This window comes from Excalfactoria chinensis, chromosome 1 (assembly GCF_039878825.1).
Source record: "Excalfactoria chinensis isolate bCotChi1 chromosome 1, bCotChi1.hap2, whole genome shotgun sequence".
NCBI lineage: Eukaryota > Metazoa > Chordata > Aves > Galliformes > Phasianidae > Excalfactoria > Excalfactoria chinensis.
In genome coordinates, this window is record NC_092825.1 from 72,726,334 (window position 1) to 72,746,589 (window position 20,256).

Genomic DNA, 20,256 nt, shown 5'->3' on the forward strand with positions numbered 1-20,256 from the left:
AAACCTTTGACCAAGTTTGGGTCTAACAGTAGATTTAGCCACATCCAGGCTCTTTACTTCCATTGTCCAAGGTGTTTAGAAAGCAAAGGGCTGCACTCTAAACCTCATGACTCAACAGGAAGGTCTTCTGGATGAGCATGTTTATGCAGTAAAGAATTAAGTGTACTTTGACATCTCAGTCTCTGTACTCTGCCATCTAAGTTGCTGTCTTATTTATGATTAAGCTTTGCTAAATCACTATATTATTTCAATAAACATACTGCTGCTTCTCCCTTATGACTGAAGCACAGTTTCCATTTGTGACAAGCATGCACTCAATCTCATCACTGCCACAGAAAAGGTACACTCTATGTGGAGATGTATCACTTCAATTCAAAAATTTCTGTAGTCACAGATATGTAAGCATTTTATTTTGTTTAAAATATACAGAGCCTATTCGTTCATGCGAAGTTCTGGAGAGATTCCAGTCATTTATTCAGCGCTTAACAGGCAACAATGCAAGTTAATCACGTAGGTTGATTAGTGAGTGCGTAAGTAATAGATAGTGTCTTGGTTTTATGATTGTTGGCAGTATTCCACATCATAACATCAAAACATCATGTAGTGCACTGGGAGTTAAGGAGTTAATGCTTCAATTCTGGAAACCTGTCCCAGAAGAGAAGAGAAGAAAAACTACATCTCTCTTAGGGCTATTTGCTGTTCTGTTACTGTTTTCCACCCAGAGGGAAAAATAAGAACTGTTCGCAGATCATGGGACCTCCCTTTTTGATCTTCTGGCTTGTCTCTGTTGCAGGTGCCATATTGCATCAGCTTACTTAGAGTAAGGGTTTCAGGTTTTGGACTCTCTCTCTCATTTTATTTGATTTATTATATTAAATTTCAATTATATTGTATTATATCGTGCTATCTTGCATTTTGATATCTTTTTTAGTATTTTAGCTTGTTTCTCCTCAAGTCATCATTGCTGTTTTGTTTTTAGGCCCGTCCCCTACCCTTTCCCCTTTTCCCTTTCCCAGGGTGTGGGTCTGTGGGTCCCCTCGCCCCGCTAGAATTGGGCTGAGCCAGCCTGTAAACAGTTGACAAGACAGGAAGCCATCCATTTCTGTTACCTACTCTGTCCACTTCTTCCAGTAAGATGGTGCCTAAGAGCGTATTCCTCAGGACACCTCTTCTGAATACTAAAGTGACACAGTTTCATGGGAAAGAAAAATGGATAGAGATTTCAAAAAAACTCAAATTTCTCATTGCATTTTTTATAGCTTCCTTAATCCATTTTGCTTTGAAATGACCACTATCAAAATGGTATCACCAAGGTGATTTAGAAGTACTGCTACTACCAGTTCATTATTTCAAGTGTGGAGGACAGATCTGAAATATATACATAAACATCTCCTGAATTTGCCAAGTGTCTTGAAAGGGCAATACAGAGACATCTCCTTTACTTATATGAGAAAGAATCCTTCAAAGCACAGTATAATCACTCACTAGACTGTCCATTGCAACACCAGTGATATCAGCATAGAGTTCAGGCACCACTAGCTCAGGAACCTGCAGTACTCGCTGGTCATTGCTGGTCTTTATAGCTGTTTGTAGGCTCTGGATCAGGTCTGACGGGGAAGGCCTGTCAGCTGCATTCCACTGCCAACAGGACTTCATGATGCTGTACCTGTAAAATGAAGAAGTAGAGAGGAGTGAAATGAAGAATGAAGAGGAATGAAATGGAGGAATGGAGAGGAATGAAAAATACCAACAAAAATTTTATCTCATATGTAAAACATCTGCAGGCCTCCTCTCTTTCTGCCTCATAGAAAGTTCTTTCAGCAAAGCCTGTAACTACGCAATAATGTGTGAGGAAAAGGGCAGACAGCTGTTTGCCAGGATGTCATGCCCAAGTATGGGAAAAAGGGAAATGATTAGATTTGATATTTCCTTTTGAAGCAGAAACTGGGGATCCTACCAATGAAAAAAGCCTCTGAATACTAAAAACAAAACAAAACAAAACAAAAACAATTTTTAAAGACTTCACAAAAAGAAACACAATCCCTCAGATCTTACCTGTGGTTTCTTAGTTCATTTCAGAGATAATTCAGCACTTACAGGAGACTGATTACTCTGGAATAGTCCGGTACCTTGCAGAGAAGCAGTGGAGCAACAGAATTTAAGGGCAGAAAATAAAGCAAAAAAAAGAACAATTTTCAAAGCAGGTAAGAGAGTGGCAGTCAAGGTTTCATGCAGGAGAATCCAGTAAGATGTGGCAGGCATGAGAACAAGTCTTTTCAATTAAGAAGATACAGTTTTGTACAGTCTAGACTTCTAGATTTCTAAGTCTAGACTTAGAAATCTTTAAGATACAGTTTTGCATGCTGCATTTCCATTTATCTCTGCAAGTCTCTCTTTCAGTGAGCATGGCTTGTGGCTTACATGGCTTGCTGGCAGCTTGAGGGCTGTTTCATAATGTTTCGTCTCTGCAGGTATGGTAAGATATCAGAAGGTCGTACCTCAGGATATGGTGGATCACCTGGAAGATGAAGGGGAAAACAGCAGAAAAGCTATGAGGTAAAGGTCACAGACAGCAACTTCAGTACAAGAATGCCATCTCTGCCTAATAAAATCTATTCTCTTTCTCTTTCAGTTCACACTGATAGAAAAACTAAAAACAATTGCCACGACTTTGCATGTTAGAATAAAAACAGGTTGCTTATTATTTAAGTTAGTTTCAATTTTGCATTCTTAAATGTCAGATTTTTTATCTTGTTAATTTGTTGCTAGCTTCTATATTTAAAAAACTTTTTAAATTACATCTTCTTACCTAATGTAATCATTTCATACAGTAGAATTCCAAAAGACCATCTGTAAGAAAAGAAAAGAAAGCTATATTAAGTTTCTGCTCCAGCAAGCTCACTAGCTTAAACACATACAAATGATTAGTTATGTATACTGCAGAAATGAGAAGGTATGAGATGTGAAGTTAAGCACTGTGCTGAGAACAGGTGAGCCTTGCTGTGAACTTCAGGACATGAAATTATTATACATAAAGAAGTGAAAGAGAGGTCTGACAGATGAAATTCTAGTTCAAAAATAAAATCATACATGTCTGCCTTGATGCTAGGGGGGTTCTTTAGAAGCCGCTCCGGTGCCTGCCACTTTACTGGCACCATCTCTGTGACTGAGCTAGCACCATATGTATGAGCTTCATACACCACCCCAAAACCACAGAGCTTGGCAGTGAAGTTGTGATGAAGTAGGACATTCCTGGCAGCGATGTCACCATGGAACAATTTCTTCTGTTCAAGGTAAGCCTAAAAAGTTGGAAGAGACTATGATCATTTTAAAAGTAATTCTAATTGGCAGAAATTTTTAATGAGTTTGCACCCATCCTCCACAGTGTAGAACAGAAGTGTAGGCCCACCAAATCAATACAGGTGTATTTGGCTCAGTTTTAACAAATGGCATCCTTACTGCCTAAGTTAAGAAAATCTAGGCAATCATGTGAGCTTATGTTGCAATCAAACTTGAAACAAAAAACTGAGCAAATCTGAGCAGACTTACCAGAGCTCCTGCAACTTGTTGTCCAACTTTGTATACTTGCCTTTCAGTGAGGTCACAGGGGATACCATCCATTGTCATTACATCCTAGAGACAAAAGAGTAGACCTTGGATTACAGCTGCAAGGTGCTGGGGAACCTGTCTCCTTTTAATCTCATAAAATGAGTATGACATAATGATAAGCTTCCCTGGCTAATTTCACAGATTATTCATAAACTGACTGAAAGACAAGGGCATATGAATGGTTGATGTTCATGATAAATGGTATGTTGGGTAAGATAAGGACAGCTGAGACAGGTGGGTAAACTGAATAATGGAAAATAATAGCTTGGACAAAAATGAGCAGAATGACAGTGGAGAATGACAATTCATGCACATGAGTGAAAGAACTGCAACAAATTAGAAAAGCACATCTGTAAAACACAAATGAATATCTGGGATGAGATTATCAATCCATCTCTTACACTCTTGCCTCTAACAATGACCCTGGCTGTATACCCAAGTGAGAGAGAGAAAACAGAATAAGTATATGTTGCTTTTCCTAAATAGTCTTCTGCCCCCGGTTCTTTCCAGTCTAAAGACTTCCCAAAATGGTTAGGATCTCTACATGTTCAGTAACCTTCATAGTTATCTTCCATGAATTTATCCAGTCTTGTCCTGAACCTGTAAAAAGCTTCAGTATCAATAACACTCAGTGAAAAGGAATTCCATTAGTCAAATCCCTACTTTGTGAAGAACTACCTCCATGTGTTTGCTTTGACCATGGTACTTACTAGCCTTATTTGTTACCACCTTGTCTTTCTGCTGAACAAGACAGAGAGCAATCTCTCTGTATTTAGTATTTCAGATGTGGAAGAAAGACAGATACAGAGACATAACAGTGCTTTGTTTCTATGCCTTTCTTACTAATTTCAAATATTTGTGGATTTATTTATTTATTTATTTTTTGCTTGAGTTAACTTCTTCATGACAGTATGTGTGTTCATAGAATTAATCCCATAATTTCACATCGGATCAGCAATAGGCTAATACAAGACCATCATTAAGTCAAGATTGCTTTTGTTCATATGCATCATTTTATTTTTAGCTGTGCTGAATTTTATCTGTTTCATTTTACTCATTAGTTACTCAGTTTTGAAGGATTCTTCTGCAAATGCTCAAGCCCTTGCTATTCTCATCACCAATCATGATCACCTCACTTGCAACATTTGTGCTAGGCTATTGACACACACATTGAAAAGCTCCAGGTCCTAATACATTTCCTAGCACAGCTTCATGTGTGACCTCTCTCCAGTGCAAGTACTGACTGTTCTCACCTGTATTCCATTAGTTGTCTTTTAATCATTTAGTTATCATTCAAAGACCTTCCCATCTTTATAACTACTCTGCTGCTCTAAAAGCTTTTAGAGTAGAACTTCCACTTAAAACTCTTGGGAAAAAAAAAGTATATGTCAGTGTATCATTTCTTCCATTGCCTGCTTAACCCTTCAAAGAATTCCAGTGGTCTACAAAGTCAGACTTCTTACAAAACATCAGCTTCTCCAGACTTTTAACACACCTATTCAGAAATGCATTGCTTCTATTCCAACTCAGAACTTCATAGAACTTCTTTGAGAATGGAAATGGTCTAGACCGATACAGGTGGATGCACAATTAGATGAAAGGAATCTTCTGTGACTTACACACAGATATGCAAATGAGCAATTTTAAGAAGATATGCTATCACATCACTTTTTTTGACTCACCTTACGACATGTCCATAGAAACTTTAGCAGGTCACCAAGAGATACATCTTCCATTACCATATAAAGTGGGAATTGATCTACACAGCATCCAACCAATTCAACCAGGTTCTCATGATGGCCAAGATTTTGATGGAATTTAATCCTTCCCAGGAAATCCTTTACTTCCTGGGGACTAACCAGGTCTGAAAGAATCAAAGAAGTCCCAGTCCACCACCACACGGAAGCAGTTAGCAATTAGCTTGAAATGACAGCAGTCTTCTTTGATACTACTACAATACCACTTCAGTGGATTAGTTAACATATTAGTATGTTACTGAACACAGCTCAATCTTGCCCAGTAACGATTACAAAATTCTGCCCACCTTCATGTCTTTGACATGCAGATCTGTATCAAACTGGATTCTCTGCCATGTGCTTTACCTTGTAAGGCTTTCAATATGACACTCTTAGTCTTGCCCGAGTTCCCAGTTTCCAATTCTGCCCTGTAGATGCTCCCACTGCGGACATGTTTTACAATCTGCAGGCTGCCTAGTGAAAGCTTTTCTCGTGGTATCTGCAGTTCTTTCAGAGTCAAGGATGCAGAACTTAGCAGGTTCTCTGTAGATACCTCACTCAGCTGTATGCAGTGGTTCTCTTGTGAACTGGATTCTTGGTGGTTCTTGTTTGCTGACAAAACCAAAGACATGTGAAACACAAAAAAAGACAGATGAACTCTTGTAACAAGTAGCAATGCCCATTATTCTATTTTCTTTGATTCTTGCTCCACACTACTTTAGGAAATGAGGACAAAGGAAAGAAATACTATTGCATCTTATTTATCCCAAACCTGGAAGAGGTGAAGGACTTTATCTCACTCTTTAATTGACAAAAAGGAAGAATGAGTTTGGAGATCTCTACTACATTTAACTATGCAAAATTTCTTTCACTTTTGTAATTGATTCTTGTGCTGAAGAAACAGACATTATTTTCTTTTATTACAAGCTAGAATCATAGAATTGTATAGCCACCAAGACTGGAAAAGACCTCCAAGATGATCAAGTCCAACTGTTCACCTATCACCAATATTTCCCACTAAACCATGCCCCTCAGTACAACATTTAAATGTTTCTTGTACACCTCCAGGGTTGGTGACTCTATCACCTCTCTGGGCAGTCCATTTTAGTGGGCTAAAACCACTCTTTTGGAGAAGTTTTTCCTAATGTCCAACTTGAATCTCCTGTGGCATAACTTGAGGCCAGTTTCCCTAGTCCAAACACCAGTTGCATAAGAAAAGAGGCTCACCTTCACCTCACCACAACCTCCTTTCAGGTAGTTGTAAAGAGCAATAAAGTCTCCCCTGAGCATCCTCTTCTCCAGACTAATCTGTTTCCTCAGCTGCTCTTATAAGACTTGTGCTCCAGATCCCTCACCAGCTTTGTTGCCCTTCTCTGCACATGCTGCAGGGCTTTGATGTCTTTCTTGTAGTGAGGGACTCAAAACTGAACACAGTAGTTGAGGTGCAGCCTCACCAGTGCTGAGTACAGGGGGATGATCATCTCCCTGCTCCTGCTGGCAACACTATGTCTGACACCGTCATTTATGAAAGAGACACACAGAGGGTGCTTCCATCTATACCTTATCATGGTTTTCAGTTACTTCCCTTAACACAGGCTTTTTTCTTGTATAGAAAGAAAATCAGTTCAGAACTAGAGTTTCATTTCAGCATAGCAGCATGCGCTTGCAGTAATGACAAACTTTTCCCCTTCTCACTGCTCCCTGTTCTCTTTTCTGTTGTCCACATAGGACACCAACCTAAGATGAAACTTCATAAATGATAATAAATGAATGGCATAACTAGGTGTGATACAAAATTATTATATACGAACTTTCATTTGTAATTATCCCTGTTGCTTGCAGGAGCATCCATGAAGGCTCTTACATAAACATACTTTGTAATTCTCAAGTGACGTTATCATTTGTTAATTCACTTACACAGTATGCTGGTTTAGGTTTTCTCAGATATCTCAGTACTATAGATTCTATCATTGCTAACAGAAGTTGGACAAAAGAAAGTTCTCCAGTTTTCTTTACATTCTCTAGATGGATGAATACCACTCAGGAGCTTCAGAAACCCAAGAGGGCACTGAAATCAATACTCTTCCCTCAGTTTGAAAATGGTGATGTTTACCTTGTTGTCCAGATGATGATGATTCCTCCCGCTTTGTTCTTGTTCGCAAGCCACGGCAATGCAGCCAAAGGATCACAGTTAGCAGAATGACAAAAAAACCCACAAGGAGAGCTGGGACAACAATCACTTCAGTCTGATATTCACGCACAACTACAAGCAGATAAAGAAAATGGGAATTAAAGGAGCACTGCTCTGAGGACTATGTGCAGCATTGCCTTGTGTGTACCAATTCTACAAAACACAGCAGTAATAAACTGTTTAAGGTGTAACTATTTCAACTCTGACAATATGTGTGTGTGCCCATCCACCTGCGGCATCTTAGAATAGCAACTGAGCACCTCCTAGTGCTGCAACCCTGTTTCTCAAACCTCGTTTCTCAATGGTGCTGAAAATTTGAAACCTCATAAAGCCATTAGAACTCCCTGTACTTATTTAGATGCCTTATTCACTTATTTAGATGCCTTAGTACACAGTCAAGGAACGTCAGTCGTGTAAGTATCACCCACCACTGAAAAGTTGTGGCCCTGGAAGAGGTATAGGAGGGCTTTGGGAAGATTTGGCCATTGCTGTGCCATCACAAATCTACAGTGAAATTACATGTTAAGCTTCTTTGATTAAAAAAATTAGGGAGCAATTTAATTTAAAGAAAATAGGGCATGATCACCTACTTTGGAGTCTGACCAAAAGACACTGCCATTAATAAGGAGTTGCAGGTAACAGACAGCATTATGTCCCCAGATTTGGAGGTGGTGATATTTTTGCATGGGACAAGGTTTCAAAGATGACATAAAGTGACAGAATCAAAATCTCACAAAATCGGTCCTTAGGAAAACAGAAGAGAATTTTGACTGACTGTGTTATGAGGTTTTAACCTCATTTTTATGTGTAATTCAAAGTAGAAATACTTGGCTGTAAAGGCTGGGATCTTCACAGGACTTTCTGCAGTCAAATCCTCTTTTGTGGCATGGGATGTAGGTGGACAAGGGGAAAGACCTTGTTCATTTTTTTTATCAAAGTAGGCCTTCCTGCTCTGTATGTGGAAAAATACTGCCTAAAGGAATAAGTGAATCTTACCACACAGCTTGTCATTGCTGTTGCATTCCAGTAGCATGCGTGTGAATCTTTTCACATCTGCCATGTTCAATTACAAGCAAGCAGATCTCCAACCTCTGTCTCCTGCATCGATATGAAGAATATTAATAAAATTTGTCAGAAGGAAGGATGATTTATTAAACAATTAATGAGCAGAGTATGGACATTTCCACTCCTAAGTTCAGAGGTAGTGTGTAGAAGAGGCACAAAGACTTCAAGGCTTAGAGAATGATATGGAATATCTACTATCAAATGCCATGAACCATAGACAGCATGACCAATGATAACTTAAGATTAAGCTTCTACAGTACTACACAAGTATAGCAACTGAGCACCTTGTAGGAAGGCAGGGCCAAACCAAGGGAGTTCATGTGCATGCAATATACCTGAGTGTTCCACCCCTTCCCAGACCTAATTTAAGGGCTGGCAATGGAAGCAAGGGTATCTTGCTGGAGATCCCTGCCTACCAGAGGTCTCCTAAAGGTAAGCAGTTTTTCTTCCCTTGTTTCTGTGTCTATGGCTGCTGCTTGGGTTCTTATTTGTTGAAGCCTAGGTTTATGCTGCACAGCTACTGTTGCTGTACTTTCCAGCGCATTATAGTGTTACAACAAGTAATTTGGTATCTCTAAGTCTAAAGGTTGGCATATGCACAAACATTCACAGTCACTTACTCAATCTTACCTAAAGAATCTGACTCTTCCTAGGTACAAGAGTGACTTGGCCTTTTATCTTCTGATCCATAACAATCAGAAGTATGCATATAGAATGTGTGTCATTCTGGACTAGTATTTCTTATGGCTCCACTAATACAAGAAAAAAGAAGGCTTGTCGTTAAGGTTCTCTAATACTAACAACTTTATATAGATAAATCTATTACAACACCTGGGACCCCTTCTACTGTCTACAGGAATGCATTTGCAGTTGAAAAACACAAAACCTGTGCAAACATATGCATTTTCAGAGTAATTTTGGCTGTCACTATGCTAATCCCGTAGCACTTGCAACTACACACTTACAAAAGCTCCTGATTTTTATATATATATGCATTTGTCACAAGTACAACCTCAGTCAGGCAAGGCTCGACTCATGAGTACATGACATTGACTTTGTACTGCACCAGGGCTGCAGACCAGCTGCAGACCCTGCAAAACACATCCTTGAGGTAGAACTTCGGTTGTTCTGTACTACAGGTGGAGATTACCCTTGTAGAAATTTGTTTTTCGGTATAAGCTGTTCATGTTTTTGTTTATTCTCTAGAGAACATGTAAGAGTCTTAGAAGATGCCACACTGCTACACTACATATAATACCTCTACCGAGGACTGCAGTTACAGGATAGGAATAGGCTCTGTGGTGCGGTGCTGTGGGGTTGTTTGTTTGTTTTTCTCTCCCATAAAGCAACTAGAGTTGGAAGGAACCTCTGAGGGCCCTATAGTTCAACTCTCCTGCAAATGAATGGGGACACCATAGCAGGATTAGGCTACTCAGGGCCCTATCCAGCTTTGCCTTGAAAGTGTCTAGGGATGGAACATCATTCACAACACTTAGGTAATCTGTTCCAGTGCCTTGCCACACTCAATGTAAAATATTTTTTCCTTATATCCAGCCTAAACCAACCTTCCCTAAGCTTAAAACCATTTTCCCCTTGTTCTGCCACCACAGACCCTGCTGAAGAGTCTGTCCCCTTCTCTCCTGTAGCTCCCCTTTAGATACTGAAAGGCTACTATCAGGTCACCTTGCAGTCTTCTCCAGGCTGAATTGCCCCAGCTTTCTCAGCCTGTCCTCATAAGAGAGGCATTCCATTCCACATGTCATTTTTGTGGCCCTTCTCTGGATGTGCTCCAACAGATCTGTATGTCTTCTGTACTGAGATCTGAACACAGTATTCCAAGTCTGAACACAGTATTCCAGGTGAACTCTTACCAGCACAGCGTGGAGAGGCAGGATCACCTCTCCTGACCTGCTGGTCATGCATCTTTTGATTCAGCCCATGATACAGTTGGCTTTCTGGGCTGCAAGGGCATTTTCAGCAGCACAGAACCTAGAATACTATTTCTAAACTGTGAGAATTGATGTAGTGAATGGTGATAGCTGATAGAAAGGCAAGACATTATTTAGCCACTGTTTCTTATGAACTTTGCTGGAGGTTTAAGACTCAGCATCCTCCCAGACAGTATCATCTACATTTTTTAAAATTTATTTCTCATAAGTACTTCCTTTTATCCCCCCCCTTCAGCAAAGGGTTCAAGGCAATTAACTCAAGGAAAAATGTGAGTGGTAACATGGGATGCTTGTTAATACTAACATAGCTCTATAGACTTTGATGATAGATAAAACATTAGCAAGTTTAATCTCATGCTTAAAATTAAGATGAAAACTTATTCTTTATCAATTGTATGAGAGGTAGTAGAAAGAAGAAAACTGGCTATATCTGTTTTTTAAGATATTGCAGAAAGGTTTTTTTCCCTTGGTTCTTAAAATGTTAGTTTTTGCAGTGTAGCTACACAGTGAGTTACATTAATGATAACACTGAGATTTTTCAGGTACACTCTGAAAGCGAGCAGACTAAGTTAAACTACCTTGGCTATAAGACAGGCACACATAGCAACACATACACCACCTTAAGGGGAACATTCTGAACTTTTTTTCATTCTCAGACAAATGCACACATTAAAAAAATAAATCAAAACAGGTATGAAGAGACATGACAGCATCACAGGAATATAAACTTTAGGACTATTTAGACAGCAACGACACTGTATAATCAAAGTCAGGCATGTCCTACCTGTGACCCTTAGGACACATTCAGCCTGGTATAGCTCTCTATGCTGCCTGCTGCCATGATGGCATGGGGCAGAGGGCAGGTTGCACTGTGAGCTGTGCTGGGCCACACACACTGCCAGAGTGCCCAGCCCATGCCGAGAGTGCAACTGTGACTCAGCACCAACCAAACACTGATGGGCTATTAACCCTACCTGGGCTGAAACCAGGGCATGGGAAATGAGCAGTGCTAACTCAAGGTATGGCAAATTATTGCATGCATTTTGGTACACTGATAACACAGTCCTGTGAACAGCAAAAAATATGCTGATGGATAGCTTTGTAGTTTGTTTAGATATTGGGAAGAGTCTGTGTCTTTGTACCAAGCAGATAAGTGCTCTGCTTTGTCAAAGCAGGTACTGTGCAGTCAAGGCCAGGAGCTAACTGAGCATGAATGGAGACCAGGTTCAACCAGTGAAAACAGTGAGGAAGAGTACTAACTTCCTCCAGAGACCCTGGAACCACCACCACAAAAAGACTGAGCATGTGCAAGGAGGTGGAATCCTGTGTAAATGATTTCTGGGAAAGTATTGAATATATACATGCTGCCCAGGAAAGCCTTTGCCTGTGTAACACAAGGAATGTATATAAGCTGAAGATCTTACATTCAAGGTATGTATGATGGGCAGAACTTATCACTCACACATCCAGTGCCAAAAATAATGTCTGCTTTCTAACATCAGAGTATTAGAGAGTTTTCTGATCAACCGATTTACAGTGACATATTCACCAGACTTTTATCCTTTTATCAGCTCTGTCCTACCTCTTGCTTCACTATCATGCCATATTCATGTAATCACTTTTTGGCAGCATGCACATTTGTGATCAACTGTTTTCAAGGTTGAAGCACAGGAAAAATACAACTTTATCAAAGTTCTCTGGCAATCAAATCAATGTGACTTAACAGATTAATTATATATATATATAGGTAAAAAGCATGGTAGTAGGCCCCTTTGCTTTCAGAATGACAAAAATCGAGGTAATGCTGATATGTATGGTGTGGTTTCAGGCTCTGAAAACCTCCTGAAGGATATCTTTTCCTTTGTACATTGACCAGAATGCTACTTAGCCTTTCTAGAACAATGTTTCTCAGAAGGAGAGAACAACAGAAGTTTGTTCTTTACAAAGAACTTCACAACAGAGAGTGCAAAGTTCTTTGAAGAAGAGTTTTGAAAAGTCACCCATCTATTTCCCAGAACAGGGTGGGGGGAGCAAGAACAGGTTTTTCATTAAACAAAACCAGTGAGATGTGAGAGTTTTTGCTGTGGCAAATATACAGTGACTTACAAGGCAATGCTCAATTTATTGTTAACAATGTTGAGATACAACATGGTTCCATACAGACTGTAACAACAATGTCAGTCAAGCCTTTCTTTGACCAGTACCCAAATCCAAAACTCCAGGTCCAAGCTAAATATATATCCAAGAGTGTCATAGCTAGAAATAGCAGAAGCAACTGTCCTTGAACTGTAAGAGATATATAGCAAAACCTGAGCAGAGGCTATCCTGCAGTCAACACTGTTTGCAAACTGATACTAGCAGGCTACCGAGTAAACTGCGTATAGGGCAGTTCCACAGCTACTCCTTTGTTGATAGTGCCAAGTGTGTTAGCTCCCATATCTGGCTCATACTGACTGCTTACCTCTCCACATCTGACAACATGATGAGCACTGGTGAAAAAGGTGGTGTTTTGTTTTCAGCCATGTGTGTTCCTCAGGCTGTTCTGCCACTCTGGTAATTGATGGTAATTAATGAACAACATCAGCTCAGGAATAAGTAGGTAAAATATGTCAGTTGTGGGGTTTGTATAAATCAGTTTAGTGTCCCAGTAATTAATACAAGTAAAGTTTTGTGATTGAAGCCAAGCTGAACAAAGATTCACCGCTACCAAACAGGGCAAGAGTATCTTTCCTTTCTGCTCTCTTCCCACACCGTTTTGCTCTCAGCAGGGCATCTGGTCACATGATAAACTAATTTAAACCTCTATGCCAGTACAAATAATATTTACCACAGCAGTTTCCTATCACTTGTCACCAAGCAATTTAACAAGTGCCAGCACAGGCTTGAGGAAGTGGTGGGAGCGTACGTTCAGCAGCAGAAAGAGGGAAAATTGATCTCCCACTACCCAGGATGATGAGCAGCTATTTTGTCTAAAGCTGTATTGTAATACTATTCCCCATGTCAGAGCTGAGCCAGAGGCACGTTTTCTCATATTCTGCCAGTCATTTTCAAGTCCTTTTAGTGCTAACAGAAGTACAGTGCATGTGTTGTGAGACAAAGGGTAGGTAAAGAATATCTGAGTAGTTACTCCAGCCTAGCATACCGTCTGACTGATAAAGCAAAGTAAATCCTTTAATCATGATACATCCTATTACTCTGAGGACTACAGGCTTTTCAGAAGGAAGAGATGGGGTAGGAGGAGTGGGGGATAGATTGCTGTGTCTGAGAAACAGCCACAATCACATTGAGAGCTTGTGGCTTAAAATCAAGGATCAGTCCAGTAAAGGGCATCTAGTGGTTATACTTTGCTACTGGCCATCTGATCAGAGGGAGCCTGTTGATGAGGCCTTCTTGCTTCAGCTGCAGGAGCTGTCATGCTCACAGGCTCTTGTCCTGATGAGGGATTTCAACGTTCTGCATATCTGCTGGGATAGTGGCACGGCAGGTGTCAGGCAATCCAGGAGATTCCTGGAGTCTGTTGAGGGCAACTTCCTGGTCCAGGTAATAGCTGGACTGACCTGAGGTGAAGCCTTACTGAGCCTGGTGCTCACCAATGCAGATGAGAGCATTAGAGAGGTTAAGATTGGAGGCAGCCTGGCTTGTAGTGACTGTGCCCCGGTGTTCACGATCTTGAAGAATGCAGGCCTTGCAAAAAGCAGAGTCAGGACCCTGAGGTTCAGGAGAACAAAATTCCAGCTGCTCAAGGAACTGCTGGATTGGATCTCATGGGAAACTGTCCTTAAGGGCACGGGCACAGAACAGAGCTGGCAGCTCTTTAAGGACACCCTTCTGAGAGCGCAATGGCTTTCCACCCCCCAGCAGAAGAAGTCAAGCAGGGGAGGCAGGTGACCAACATGGCTGAGCAAGGACCTGTAGCTTCAACTGAGGGAAAAGAGGGAAACATACTGCAATTGAAAGCAGGGTTATAAAAGAAAACCAGAGGGGGTTCTGCAGGAGGTGAACAGGCCAAGGTGAGTGGTTCCCCCTCTGATTAAAGTTATTGAAAGCTGGCTTCCTCAGACATAGAAAAAGCTGAGGTACTCGGTGAGTGTTTTGCCTCAGTCTTCACAGGTGATCAGGCTTCCTGTGTGTGCCAGGACCCTGAAACTCCAGATGAGGGTGTGGGGTGTCGATTCCATCCCACTGTAACAGTGGAACAAGTCCACGTCCTCCTCATGAAATAGAACATGTATAAGTCCATGGGGCCAAAGGATATTAAGAGGTTCTGAGAGAGATGCCTGGTGTGGTTGTTGAGCCACTTTCCATCATATTAGAAAAATCATGGCTGTCTGATGAAGTCCCCAGTGCCTGAAAAAAGGGAAACATTACTCCCATTTTTAAGAAAGGGAGAAAGGAGGACCTGGGGAACCACAGGCTGGTAAGCCTCACCTGGGAATATTATGGAGCACATCCTAGAAATTATGTTAAGGAACGTACGAAACAAAGAGATGATCTGAGACAGACAGCACAGCTGTGATACAAAGTGCAGATCTTGCCTTGCCAATCTGATGCCCTCTTTGATGAAGTGAAAGCTTTGGTGGACAGGGGAAGGGCGATGGGTATCATCTATCTGGACTTCTGCAAAGCTTTTGACATGGTCCCTCACCACATCCTTCTCTCTAAATTGGAGAGATGTGGATTTGAAGGATGGGCTCTTTGATGGATTAGGAACTGGTTGGATGGACTCAGCCAAATGGTTGTGATCAAAGTGTCAGGGTAGAGGCTGGTCACAAGCGGTGTCCCTCAGAGGTCAGTCTTGGGACTGGTGCTCTTCAAAATCTTCATCAGTGACACAGATGATGGCAATGAGTGCATCCTCAGCAAGTCTGCAGATGACACCAAGCTGAGCGGTGCAGTTGATACAGTGGAAGGGAGGGAAGCCATCCAGAGAGACCTGGGCAAGCTGGAGAAGTGGGCCCATGAGAACCTAATGGGGTTCAATAAGGCCAAGTGCAGGGTTGGGGCAGTCCCAGCTATTTATACAAACTGGGGGAAGATCTCCTTGAGAGCAGCCCTGTGGAGAAGGGCCTGGGTGTCCTGGTGGATGAGAAGCTGGACATGAGCCAGTAGTGTGCACTTGCAGCCTGGAAGGCCAACTGCGTTCTGGGCTGTATTAAAAAAACAGGTGGCCAGCAGGGAGAGGGAGGTGATTGTCCCCCTCTACTCAGATCTTCTGAGGCCCCACCTGCAGTACTGCATCCAGGCCTGGGGCCCCCAACACAAGAAAGATGCATGGTTCTTGGAGCAGGTCCAGGCCTGGGGCCATTAAGATGATCAGATGGCTAGAGCACCTCTGCTGTGAAGAGAGGTTGCGGGAACTGGGCTTGTTCAGCTTGGAGAATAGAAAGCTCTGGGGAGACCTTGTGGCCTTCCAATACTTGAAGGGAGCATATAAATAGGAGGGGGTAGTTTGCATAGGTTGATACTGGTAGGACAAGGGGGAATGGTTTTAAACTAAGATGGGAGGTTTAGGCTAGAAATTAGGAGGAATTTTTTCAGACAGAGGGTGGTGATGCACTGGAACAGGCTGCCCAAAGGAGGTTGTGGATGCCCCATCCCTGGAGGCTAGATGGGGCTCTGAGCAGCCTGGTCTGGTGGTTGGTGACCCTGCATGTAGCAGGGGGGTTGAAACTGGATGAACTTAGTGGTCCTTTTCAACCCAAGTCATTCTATGATTCTGTGGTTCTATTTATTTAATTCCTTGCAGCAACAGAACCATAATCTCATGCCTTTTCAGTCAGCACTTTTGAACTGCTTTTATTATTTTATTTCTCTTTTATATGACCTTTGAACATGGCTTAGACAGACGCACGCAGAGATGTGCAAACGTGTTGCTCAGTCCACGCAGCCAAAAGAGAAGAGAGCTACTAGGAAGTGGCAAATGCCAAAACTGCAGTGAAACCACAGTGTCTGGTCTTCAGATAACCTGGCAGTTTTGGACACTGAATACATGAGTGGCAAAAGAAAATCAGTCAAAAAGTAGATGGTGAAATACATTTCTTCCCCGCAGCACTGACAATATCACTTAGCAGTAACATCCAAAAGAAATAAAAATCCAACTGACAGGTCTCACATCTAACAACGTGATGCCTGGACATATGCCTATGGCTTTGCATGCCCTGTCCCTTCTACTTTCAGAAGACTTTTGAGACAGTTTCTCCACTAGACTGGCAGATTGTGGCAACTTTGCAAATTTTCTCTGGCCTACTGAGCCGCCACCTCATTGTTCACCTCTGAGCTGCTTAGTCTGAGCACTGTCTCCAGCTGTTTACAATGGGAAATTCCGACTTGTCAAATCAATTCTCACCATACTTGGAATGCCTCACCACTGTCCTGAACAGAAATTACCAATAATAAATAATATTCTGCAGCTTTTTGTGCTTGGTTTGATAATTCCTCAGCTATAAAGATTTGGTACTTCAATTCACTCCCTTGTGTGCCAGCTGGCAGCCATAATGTTCTATAAGAAGAAAGACAGTGCTTTAAAAAAGTCATGTATTGACTCAGTTTTTTCACTTGAACAAAAATTAGAAGTGGTATCTGAACATCAAACATAGGCTAACTGCTAATAAAGCATATTAAGGAGTGAAAGAAAAGCAGGATGACAAGTTTTGAAGCGTTAAACCATGAGGAAAACAGCAAATAACGTAATCCACAATGCAGTCTGAGATGGTGAATTACTTAGAGCAAACCTGACTCCTTTTCAAGGGAGAATTTAAAAACAAGCAAAGTCAGCAGCCACTGCTGCATTGAGAAACATGAGTGAAGAGCACTTTGCACTGCTTAAAGAAAGGTCAGTTCAAGCTGGCACCACATCAATGGAGATACGCAAAATTTCAAGGTGCTAAGCTTTGTTTAAACTTAGATAATTTCACAAAAACCCCACATTTATTTGTGCAGCCTGAGAAAATTCTGGCTACAAACTGTGAAACAGCACAGAAACTGAACTGTGATTTAAATAAAAATATCTTTTTTTCTGATGCAGACAAGACCTTGTATATTTTCTGAAATATTAACATATACCTTAACCATATTGATCGTATTCCTGCTCAAATGAGGCCACACAAAAAAATCTTATTTCTCACAGACAGTCTGAAAAATAAAAGTCTGTATTACAAAAACAAACAATATGTGATACTGATACTCTAACACTGTGACAGCAAAAGCTGTGGCAGGAAAGAAAAATGTTAAGGGACCACAGCTATATGTAACTCTTGCTGTAAAAAGCACTACCGATAAAAACACACCATATTATGGTGCTATGTAATGGCTTATGAAACACAGTTTGTATCTGCTTCCACAGTTGCACAGCCATATTAAAACTTAGCAGAGGTTGTGTACACAGTTTCACCTCCACAGGTTCCTAACTTTTAGATGATTCTTGGTGCACTTGAGATTTTGTTTATAATTTGATCAATAGCATGTGCGTACACACAAATATACAAAAAAAGCTCAACAGATTATTTACCATCCTTACAATCAAGTAAAGCTGAATGAAATAAAGCGCTAATTAATTCTGAGTTGATTCCCTGGTACACACAACTTCATCAAGCACTGAACGAACTTACTTATGTAGACAGGTGCTGCATCACTAGTGAACTGAGGTTAATTTTAAATTGAACTTACTTCCTTTGTTATTTTCTCCCTGTTCAAAACGTGTCTGGGAGTTATTTCAGTTTATTTCTTCTTTTTTTCCTCCCCAAACTTCAATACCATTATGATCACAGAAGTATTACCAGATCAGTAACTTCTATACAATCAATAAGTACAGATGCAGATACATATACATACAGAGGCATATACACTTTATGGTGCAATTATATCCTAGTTTAGGGCACATTCATGTTAATAAGTCTTTTCAAACATTTAAATACTCATTAGCTAATCTTCCAGCAGTGTTTTATCTTGCTTACCTGAATTACACCACTTCTCTTGCCCTTCCTGAAGCTTACATGCCACTGCTTCCCTGTTTGTCTGAGGCCGCTCAATACAGACGGTTACCTCAGGCTGCTGTAACTCTTATGACTAAGTTTCTTCTCACTGATATCCCTGCCCCAGACCTGCCCAGCTTCAGTTCTCTACTCTTCGAGTTTCTTTTTTTTCTCCCCAGAAAGATCGTAAGTCTAACACATGAGTTGACAGGTAGGCACAACCCCATGAAATGGGTCTAATCTGGCTGGCATGCACTGGCTGGCTGATGAGAGCTGAGCAAGGCAAAGACTCCTTGGGTGGGGACATGGTGTGTAATTTGAAAGGCAGATAAACAACAGACCAAGAGGGATTGGCTAACATAACAAATGGAAACCATGCACTTCATATCAATATTTCACGTTTAGGAAAAAACATGAGAACATGCAAATGAGCAAAGGGAGAAGAGACTAAAAAACATGACAGAACAGACAGCAGCAACGTGAGTTTTTCTTACATTCAGCCTTGTCCCTTGTATCCCTCCTGCTCAGGCTGTCCACTGCATTCTGCTTTCATTTTTCAGCTCTGCTGTCACCACTTCTCTTTCTCTGTCCTCCCAGTAGTCCAGCCCGGAGCTCCCTACACAACCTCTTCAAGTATGTCCTGAGCTCCCTAACAAGACCTGCCAATATTCTTCAACTTGCCCTGTGATGTTGTCCTGTTAACATGCCCCTGAGGACACTGCTCAGCTCTGCTAATGCTTTCAATCCTGAATCACTCGTGAGATGTATTCCTCACTGCATTTCATTTCCTCAGCACTTCTGCCCTGAGGACTTTCTTCCAGCCAATCAGTGTATTCCAGTCCCAGCTGCTTGACTGCCGGCTCCCCACCATCAGCTCAAAGACTGCCTTTGCCTAATGCTGAAAAATCTCATGTTTCAGATTCCCAACTCCTGGTTAAACAAGCCTCTACAAGATTGTTTGCTTACCTATATCACACAAGTGGAATGCAGTTGTATTACAAGAGGAAACAACACGAGTCCTAACACTGAGAGACAAAGTTCATTTTACAGTCAGTATTACGCCTCAGATAGCTTTAAGAACACAAAAACGATATGATCTCTACCAACTCCTTGAGCAAACCTGACCTACTCATATTAATACTTTGGTGCTGTGTACATTACTTCATTTAGGGAAGATTTTAGTTCAGGCAGGGGCAGAGAGGTAGAGTTACATACTGAAACACAAAAGATAAATTATCTGCAAGAACAACCACATACCAATATATGCGCAGAGCAGAACATCCCAAGCTTCAATCCAGCACTATTCTTCCAGATGGTATTTACTGCAAAAGTGTGCAAAATGGTGAACACTGGGACTGTGTCTCTTCACTGCGTGATCTCTACGTAAGCTGGCAGAACAGAAATTATGAATAGTTCAGTGACGTGGAGTTTTGTCCCTGAAAAACCAGAAGAGAAATCCCCTAGACTGCTCAAACCAACCTGTGGCCCTCATTCTGCATGTGGCCCAGTACAGCTCACAATGAAGCCTGCTCCCTGCCCCGTACCATCATGCTGGTGGCTATTCCCCACCAAGAGGTCTGGCCGGGCCCTGGGTGCGCACCCATCCCTTAGCAAACAACCAAACAACACAAATGGACTCTATTGTAAAAGCTAGTTATGTGGTAGCAAACCTGAATGAAAAAAAAAAAGTAAAAAAATCAAAAAAATAAAAGCATTTACTGATGATGAGTTTATTA

General features: G+C 41.3%; 1 protein-coding gene across 5 annotated transcripts in view; it reads right to left on the reverse strand.

Annotated features, from left to right (window-relative positions):
- The window catches only part of STYK1 (serine/threonine/tyrosine kinase 1), a 24,979-nt gene continuing 4,723 nt past the window's right edge, over positions 1–20,256 (reverse strand). For 2 of the 5 annotated variants that reach the window (XM_072347192.1, XM_072347184.1), the window contains 11 exons: positions 19,778–19,908; positions 8,533–8,634; positions 7,459–7,608; positions 5,712–5,957; positions 5,292–5,473; positions 3,550–3,633; positions 3,091–3,299; positions 2,810–2,850; positions 2,422–2,518; positions 1,486–1,666; positions 1–645 (listed from right to left, as the gene is read on the reverse strand). In XM_072347192.1, coding sequence (XP_072203293.1) covers positions 616–645; positions 1,486–1,666; positions 2,422–2,518; positions 2,810–2,850; positions 3,091–3,299; positions 3,550–3,633; positions 5,292–5,473; positions 5,712–5,957; positions 7,459–7,608; positions 8,533–8,596 — 1,284 coding nt within the window. In that variant the 5' untranslated portion in view covers positions 8,597–8,634; positions 19,778–19,908 and the 3' untranslated portion in view covers positions 1–615. Of the gene's footprint in view, positions 1,667–2,055; positions 2,519–2,809; positions 2,851–3,090; positions 3,300–3,549; positions 3,634–5,291; positions 5,474–5,711; positions 5,958–7,458; positions 7,609–8,532; positions 8,635–19,777; positions 19,909–20,256 lie in introns of all 5 variants that reach the window. The other 3 variants (XM_072347210.1, XM_072347201.1, XR_011905110.1) reach the window with 3 other exon arrangements.